This window comes from Agrilus planipennis, unplaced genomic scaffold, assembly GCF_000699045.2.
Source record: "Agrilus planipennis isolate EAB-ADULT unplaced genomic scaffold, Apla_2.0 scaffold22, whole genome shotgun sequence".
In the NCBI taxonomy this organism is placed as follows: Eukaryota; Metazoa; Arthropoda; class Insecta; order Coleoptera; family Buprestidae; genus Agrilus; species Agrilus planipennis.
Window position 1 is genome coordinate 1631404 of NW_020438874.1, and position 9810 is coordinate 1641213.

Below are 9810 nucleotides of genomic sequence, written 5' to 3' on the forward strand. Positions count from 1 at the left end.
TGCTTTTGGATTACATATTTTTTACTTCATTTATAATATTTAAAGGAGTTGGTGACACAGGGATTGTTATATTTCAAATGAGGAAGGTAAATTTTATTTATAAAGTAGAGGGACATCAAAAAAGTTTTCTAAATAATAAATAAGGATATTATTAACACTTTATCAGGGCAGCTAGAAAATACTGGCATCTCTATTTATGGGTCTATTGCAATGCGTTTACGAGGTTGCTCACAGATGTGCATAATTCATATGCATATCTGTTTGCCCTAAAATTGTTTGGAATTCGTTGGGTAATGTTTTTCAGTAGTGGTGTTTGTTTTAATTACATGAAAGAATGCAAGAGTTGGAAAAACTTGATGTTTTACATCATAGCGAGTCATTAATTAACCCCATTCTGTGCTGCATTTATATATATATGCTCCATTTCATCCCTTGGTTTGGATGATATTAAGTAAAGTAATGAAAAACCAACCAACCCTTCCAACTCTTAATTGCCTTGAACTGTACTTAATATTTATATATATTATACATATTTACCTATTAATTAATGAATTATTAATAGGTTCTGCAAATCCCAGAAATTAGTTTCTAACAATTTACTAAATAAACAAGTCGATTTAAGTAATTTACGAATACTACCAATCTCTCTACCTCCGAACAGTAACAAGAACAAGTCTTCGTAATGCATGGCATAAACGTATTCGTTCCACCTGACCTTAGCACGAACGTGTTCATGTTTGACATCAGGTTTACATACCCTTAACATTCGAGACGATACCTGTTCTAGATCGGGTTGCTCTGGTTTCAAGTTCTTCTGTGATTTCCTTGGACCATTTAGACAAATGCATTGAGGCAGTAATACACCACAGATAATTTTTTACTTCTCTTTTATCTTCATTTCGTCCGCCTCATCTTATTTCTGTCCCCAATCACCACTTCCCTTGATCCCTAAAAGGCGGCTGAAGAGTGCCTTCCCCTCTTCCCTTCAGAGGGACTACTCGCACACCAGCCTTTGCAGCCGGTGGGAATGAAGCACACAAATGCTTGTTTTTAATGTAAACTAAGTTTAATGTAAAAACTTCTAAAGAAGCCGTAGCACGTGTCACGTTAAATAAATTATATAAAAGTATACCAAATGTATTATATATATTTACAGTTCGGCTCTGATTGAAGTGTATAAGTAGGTACAAATAATGGTATTATCCTTCTTTTTAGGGAAAGTACATTTTCAATATTGCTCTTTCCTGAACAAAGAAAACGCAATATAAAATACATACCCGCAAGTAATTAAATTACGCCTCTACACAAAACGGCTTTTTGTTCATAAATCATTACACGTTTCTTCGTATTACTTTCAAAAAATGTCGTTTTCCTTTTTTCCTTTATCCAGGTAACCGCGATAAGGGTCCTAAATCAATACCTGCCACGGGCAACGGAAAATCTTTTATTTTTATTAGAACCGATCTGAGTTTTCCTTATTTATTTTGGTGTTATTTTAACAGACAACATGCGCCGTTCTATATTAGCAGAAAATGTATTTTCTATTTATGAACATTAAAAAGGAAAAATTCTCTCCACTCCCTATCTTGCCCAGAACATTATTATTATCTATTTTAACAGAGTTGTCCTTCATCGATTAAGTACCTTCAAAATAAATAATAAATTTCTGCACGAGAATATTATAGAAGCTAAGACTCTACTACAACTTCTTGAGAAATTATTTCTTGCGCTTCAAATAATAATAGTAGCAAACTAATCGGCTTAAGTTCTCCTTTGTTTTCCTGTACGGCAGCTTCATTGGATTCTTATTACGTAATCTAAAGTCAAAATGTCTAGTTATATAGCGGAAGAAATTCAAGAAATGCAAAACAAAAAATATTACATGAAATGCCACTGAAAATTTTTGATAGGTAAATATGATTGACATCAAAAAGTAATGGCTTTTCTTATGATATCAAAAGCTGGGATCATGTTTTTTATTTTCAATTTAAATGATGAGATAAGAATTTTGATTACATTTTTTTGGTAAATAATAGCAGAAATAGAAACTGCTTAATTTTTATCAGTCCAATCCTAGCGTAACATAATGCGTTGCCCCATTTTATGGAACAACCGCAATCCCAATTGACCGTTAGTTATAACATTTACATTGTGTCCTAATTTTATTCAATGTGCAAAAAAAAAACCCTCTCACCGCTCTGTATTAAATAAATGATATGGAAGAATTTAGCACGTAAAAGAAAGCTAGAGTGATACATCTATCATAAGACCTTTGTAAGGCTGATCCTCTTGACTTTGAAGGAGACAGGCACTCAAGGTATTCTCGAGCAACGTTAATAACACCACTAGAGAAATTATTAGTAAGACTTTCATGCAAGACATGACTCGAGGGGGAATATTTTTCAGAATTCTCCAAGACAATGGGAAAAATGCAGTGACGTATATTGTCGTTTTAAGGTCACAAACAACTGAACCTTGGACGAAATAGTCGATAATAATGAGAACAGTTCTTTCGTTTGTTTTCCAACTACATACACTTTTATTTCAATGTCATTTGCTGGCATATAAAAAACATCTGTCCAAATAAAAAATTTGATAGTGAGAGTTGTGAACACAAACTATTTTTGAATAAATTATTATTATTATTATTATTATTATTACTAGTTCTTCCCCCTGCCCTCGACCATTTTTATAGCTCCACAATGACGTAGTGTGATGTCGGCTGTTATGGTTTTTCAATAAAAAATTTAAAGGAATTGTTTGTAAATAGGTATGCAACACATCGTACACTTCAGCTTAAGAAATTGCTGATACTAACTTTCATTTACATAATACTACTTTGTCCTGTGCTGACTGCACTCATAATTTTTTTATATATAATATTAGCAAAGGATAATTTTATTCTTTCATTATTATTACCGAAATACCAAATCCAAAACCAATGAATGTTGTACTTCTTAAATTCTGTACTTATGTATGATAATATTATTTAAATGCGTTTTGAAAAGTATTGTTTTATAAAATGCATATTATACGACTTAGAAAACCTGAACTGTAACTTCTCCCGTGGGCATATGGGTACCTGCATAAATGTATCATTTTTTTTTCTTTTTATATTATTTTCTTCAGATCTTCACCCCAGTGACTATAGAGGTGATCGATATCAGTCCTTGTACGGATTTAGGGTTTCGAAAACAGCTTCTCTTGAATTTCGAAGTTGGCGTCTCAAGTCTATTGTCCGATTCCGACGTCGACCCCGTTCGCATAATAAATGGAAATATTTCTCTCGCATCACCCGTTGACACGACACACCGAATATCCCTTCGTACGTTGCGTCTGGAGAACGCAAAGTGGATTCCGGACAAGACATATTTACATAACGAATTCCTTTGCACCATAATAGATCAGTTGGCGAATGGTGCGACCTCAAACGACGCTATCGACGTTATTAGGACGACGCCAGCGACGACAAAAACCTCGTGCCCTTTACCAACAGGCACTTACGAAATTAACGGTTTCCCCGCTACTTTAAGGAACATTTACGGATATCCTTTAGATGCCATTGGACGAGGTATATTTAGGGTGGAAATCATGGAGGGTAATAATATCCCCTCTTGTTTTGATGTTCTTACCGAAAGTGCTTTTGGATTACTAAATAAATAGAAATGATATGTTTTTGTAACATTAAAATTAACAAGAAACCAATGATTAAATAAAATTCTAACAAAGAGTTTTTCCTTTTGTTATTTTAGGGCACTTTCTGTTTCTCCTTTCGCTCGAATGTGCGAACTGAAATTAACAACGCTTTTTACATTATCGATTTGTTCATATTAATGAATGACTTTGTATTTAATAAACGTCTGTGATTGACAAAAGAAAAAAATTCAAACAAATACAAATAATAAAATATCATTTTTTACCAAAGAAATTATAAACTTTTGAAGGATGTTGTTCATGTCCATGATAATAATTTCTGAATTTAATTATAAATCATAGAGCATTATTCCAAAACAATATTTGAAGATAAACAATAGAAATTTAGTTGAACATTTCGTCGTTTTATTGTAGTCTTTCTCAGCAACTACAAAATTAAAAAACAATTACTGAATTACAGAAATAAATTTTTGTTTGTTTCGGAGAATTTTTTTATTTGTTGAATAATGGCTTTTTCTCTCATCGTTAGGTTTTTTATATCATCAGTTCAGTAATATCGACATCACTCTCTTCTGCCCAATAGATCACTAAATTTAAAGAGTCTAATAAATCTATTTAATATCTAATAAAACTAAATTCAACGATTCAGGATTTGCAGAACTACGTACCTATTAAGTACCTACTTAAAGCGAGTACAGGAATAAAACGTTTCTCCATCTAATACGACCGAGGTAGTATCACATATATCGGGGATTTACAGATATTAAAGCACAACTGTAATAGCGAAATATCGACTTAAGGACCGATGGATATTCGCTTCCATATTATAAAGAGGCTTAATTTGTGTAAAATATATGGGTCATCCACGCTAGTATAATTAATATGGTGTTCACATTAACTTCAAACCATTCAAAAGTTTTTCAACTTCTTGGTGAATTTGAATTACTTGGAATATGTAAAAGTTACTAAAGCTGACATGCCTTCATACAGAAAATCAATTTCATTTTTATGGACAAAATTTATCCTAATTATGATTTTTAAACTTGATGTAGGGGTTTCTAAAGTCGAAAAAGCTTCAAGTAATCGTATACTTATCATTTTGATTACTTTTGATCCAATAGTCAAATAAAAATAATTTTTTAGCGTATCCCTGCCAAAAGTAGGATGTTTTCCCTAATTTCAGAGATGTATGCGCAATATCTCCTCCTGGATAAGAAACCGTATTTAGCTCTTCCTTTTTACGAAAGGATTTTACCATCCTTCGTGTGGTTTCTACTCACTACTTTCGCGGCAGGGTACATTAAAAAATTGTATACTGGCCTCGAGAAAATAATACGGCACCCCCTCCTGAGAGTTTGCCATCATCATCGGCTAGGGTGGCAATTCACGCCCCGAAGGGATCCTGTACTTTATTTCCTTGGTGCGTAATACAGGTAATACTATTAATTTTAAAACAGATGGTCCTATTTTAAGACGAGCCCTCTTCATATCAAAAGAGATAGTACCATATGTTTGCAATTCATTAAAGTAAACCCATCAGTCATGTATCACTAAAATTTGGAATGGGAACATAACCGCCACGTTCAATTTTCTTGTGCTTTGAGCAGAAATTTAAGGGGTACTTATAGTGGCTAAACATTAACTATTAGGGAGGTTTATAATAGTAAAGGTGCCACATGGAAAGTAGGATTCCAAAAAAGCTTTCGATTTTATTATAACTACTACTGTTTAAGATTGCCTACAATACCAAAGATTATCACTTCTTTATATCGTTTGTACTTAATAAACCTTACGACTTAAATACGAGAATTTTGCAGATGTCTGAAGAAAATATATTTCTCCAAGAATTTTCTGTTGTACAATTGTGTCAATTCCAATATGCCGAAGAGGATTTATTTCAGTTTGTTCTCCACAATACCAAATATTTCTGTTTCATTTCCGAAGTAAATATGTACCTACTTACGCCGTTTCGAAACATTCGCCTTTATGTTTAGACAGTTCACGTGTATGCACGAACTTTTGTCTTTGAATCGAACAAGGAAGAAAATACCACCTGTTTAGTGTTTGAACATCATAAACTGTTAACAAGTTCTACCGATATATCGGAACGAGATGGGCTAATTACAATATCAAACTTTTAGCTTTAGAGTTGCTGTAAAACAATATAGATATTGTTTTTGATATCATTTTCAAATACGTAGAGAAGGAATCCATTAAATATGTTTTTGGTTTTCAGCATAATTTAAAAAGATAAGAGATAGCAAGGATTTTGCCATGAATTGGTCTTTACTTTTTTGTATTTTCTCCAGTGTTTGCATGACCGACGTCTCGAGTCTCCCGTCATGCACCATGGTGGTTTTAAGGCAAGAGAGATATTTTGAATTGTTCTATGATATATCTGGATAATACTTGATTGCTAGGATTGTTTCTTCTTCGGCGAGAACGCCGATCTAGTCGTTTATCCGACGTTTCACCGGCTGTTGTGGTTTATATCCTCGGATGTCTTTCGCTAACACCTGTTTAGACGTTAAGTGACGATGCTCTTCATTGCTTTCACCCTAGAAGCAAGTTAGAATGTTCTCGAATGTCTCTATCTGTCTCTAAGATTGTCCTTCGATTGAATTTACTAGAGTAAGTTCGATTGGAGCAGTAGAGAACGTTTTAGTTTGTCCGAGAATCATTGTGTGTGAATAGTGGAGCTGATTTCTAACATATGTTTCTGGAGTAGACACAAGCTAGAATGTTCTCAAATATCTAGGACTGAACTCAATTGGAATGCTCTAGAGTGAACTAGAACTAGATCGAAGGAATCAAGAACCCCCAAGGATGTTTGAGTGATGGAACTAGGTCCTGACACTAAATTAAGTAAGACATCTTGATATATAACAGAGGACTCCATGGAAGTCAATAAACAATAGGCGAGATAGGTTGGTAGGACACCTTCTCAGAAATGAAGGTCTAGTCAGAGACATATTAGAGATATAAAAACAGGAGTTAAGAGGAGTAGAGGTAGACCTAGATTAGATTACTATTCGCAAATAGTTAAGGATGTGGGATGTTCTAGTTTTAGAGAAATGCGAAGATTAGCTCAGGATAGGACTGGAGGTGCGTGTCCAATCAATCTTAGGACTGACGACCTTATGATGATAGTGATCTTGGTATACTTTGACCAATGTGCCCCAAAAAATGTTTGAAATCTCTTACAATGTTCAAGATTTTTCCAGTCTGGTGTGCCTTTGGGTTTCTGAATTGACAACCAAATGTCCGCTTAGGATAAATGAGAAGAGAAAATGTAGTTTTGGTAATAGAAAGTCATTTTCCGGTTAAGCGTGTCAAGGATACTAAAAATAAATAAAACACGTTCAATGACGTAGCTAGCTGCTTCTTATTACACCTGGTTACTTCAACACAATTTTTCTTGTTGGCCATTGTAAAACTCAAATTTTCTTCGTTTAACATGGATTTTTTTGAAATGTATATAAATTTAGCTATAATAAAATTTAAACTAAGATTTTCAATTTGAAGAATACTTCGATTGATTGAAGGACATAAAAAATTGAAAAGGTATCTCAAAATGTCAAATACAATGGAATGCGGTCTACAGCTTTGTGATCAATATTGAATGACATTCTAACTCCATTTCATTCTATTGTTCACCTCTTATCAAACAAAATGCAGGCTTTAGAGGCGAAAATACGTCGATACAAGCGGAGTTCTAGTGAAAACCAAGGTCCTAATTTATCTTTCTTTACCCCAGACATAAATATTTATGCGATCTTTGCTTTTCTCAAGTGTTACCGATACACTTTTTAGAGTCACACACAGTCACATTAGTATTCCATGTGCGTTTTGTTGGATCTTTTCGAATTCCCTATACACCCTTGTTATCTCGTTGTCCCGAGAATGATGGGCCCGAAAATTCAAAAGAATATCACCATCAAAATGATGTAGGTACCCACTTCTAACCTATCAACAAGAGTACAGCAGAACTATACTATTTTTTTAAGAAAAGAATTCCACGTTCACTTTCTCGACCCGATAATTATGAGGAAAAAAAGAGGAATTTGATGTAGGTATCTATATTGCGTTTTGAAAACATTGGTGCTTAGGAAAATGGTGAAAAACTCATGTAAAAGTGTGAAAAATTGGTTCTAGATGTTTTGAGCATTAAAAAAGATAAACCAAAAAAACAAAAAATTGTAGAGGAGATCGGAGCTAATTGACATAAGGAGCTGCTTGGCACACAACTTCTATTTCCTGCCACCATGATGATTGAACGTTACCATCTTAATGGTAGGGAGTGTATGTAAGGCGTTATACCTACCATTTATCCAAAAATGTATACATCAAATTCCTACTATTTTTTATGTCGAAAAAGTCGACCGGAATTCTTTTTTTAAAAATTGTAAACCAGACTACAAATCCTTTTTGTACGTTCATGAAAATAGAACTTTAAAAATATGTATAAATTGACAAATGATGCCATAATGAAAGTAGGTGAAACACGTGTCCACTGTTTTAAAAGTATGATGTGGTACATAAGGGTGCAGCTCTTTTAGTTTATTTACTTACCACGGTTTCCTTTAATATTCTTCCTAACGTCACGTTACTATCATATTGTTAAACTGATCCTTCTTTTCAACCGTCAACTTATTAAGTCCCTGAGTTCATTCAATATCTTTCCAATGGTATCAGAATCGTTCAAATTAAGTTTTAAAGAATTTTGATTTTCTACAACACGAATTAAAACTTTTCGTTGTGTCTGAATTTTTGAAGATTACTCTTATCTTATCCTATGTTTTGTACCATATAATACTCATAATTCATGTTTGTTGGATATAGTTATTATATAACTCTAACATTGCTGAATAATAACGTGAGATTGTAATAAATTTATTTATTTGTTAGCTATAAATGTTCGCTCACTCATGTCTCCACGCTCCGACAAATAGCAGCGAGACTTGTGTTTGCTGTAGTGATCTATTAGCATTTAATTTCGTTGTTAGATTCGCTTCTGGGATAAAGTCTCGTGCTTAAATTGGATAAACAAATAAATGCGAATTCTGTTTAGTCTTACTGAACCCTAATCAAAAACTGTAAATTGCATGGAAATCGCAAGGGAAAGAAGATGTAAGGACATCATTTTATGGACTAATTTGTAACTTCAGTGAAAGTACTCAACAGTTCAAAGGAACATTACAAATTCTTCAGTCAAATGAGATGAAAAAGTCAAAGACAAATTAAAATCTGATTGTATGAGGGAACTAATTACATATAAAACATTCTTAATTCTACAGGAACAGGTTGGATCTTTGCATTTAAACGAGTTGATTCCAAACTGAAATGAAACAGTATATACTTAACGCAATTTTTCTTCGTTCTCTTACTTGATAATAAAAACCAACTACCAAGAACTACAATTTATTTTATAAATGTTCATCATGGTTTCGTTCTTTTGTCCTTTTGTAGCTCCAACCACACCTCTAAGTACCTCATCATCTTTAAAAGCTATCTCTCATGCTCAGACTGTTTCTTAGTTTTCTGAAAATCTCACTTTAGGAATATAATGATATTTCAACAAGAATTGGTGAGCAACAAGGACATACTGCTAAAAACGTTTTAAATCATCAATAGTACAGCGTATTAACAAAACGACTACATAATTGATTTAACTTTTGAAAATATAATCGAAAACAAATACACTAATACGATTTTGAATTCATTAAGAGTTTTGAAAAGTTAACCATGTAAATATTATAAAAATTTATTGTATTTACTCTATAACAGCACAAAATTATTTGCTCGCATTTCATGAAAGTATACAAATTTTTAACAACGTTGTGAATACCGAAGATACAAGAGAAATATGAACTCGAAATGTAACAACTTCCTTTGTAAATTTAATTAACTCGAACAAAGTTCCACGGTTCGTTTAACGACATCAGAAGATCGTTATGATTTTATAAAAACAGCAACGGCCAGAGTTTTTAAATACATAATAATCATTCTAGAATATTTTTGTGACGAATAAAAATGGAAGTCAATAAACAATAGGCGAGATAGGTTGGTAGGACACCTTCTCAGGCATGAAGGTCTAGTCAGAGACATATTAGAGGCAGAAACAGGAGTTAGGAGGGGTAGAGGTAGACCTAGATT

General features: G+C 33.3%; 2 protein-coding genes across 3 annotated transcripts in view; both read left to right on the forward strand.

Annotated features, from left to right (window-relative positions):
* LOC108732920 overlaps nt 1–3699 on the forward strand; it is a 15283-nt gene extending 11584 nt beyond the window's left edge. For both annotated transcript variants that reach the window (XM_018463920.1, XM_018463919.1), the window contains exon 2: nt 3130–3699. In XM_018463920.1, the coding sequence (XP_018319422.1) occupies nt 3130–3663 (534 nt within the window). In that variant the 3' untranslated portion in view covers nt 3664–3699. The remainder of the gene's footprint in view (nt 1–3129) is intronic.
* The window catches only part of LOC108740780, a 225751-nt gene that overhangs the window by 62945 nt on the left and 152996 nt on the right, over nt 1–9810 (forward strand). The window lies entirely within an intron of this gene.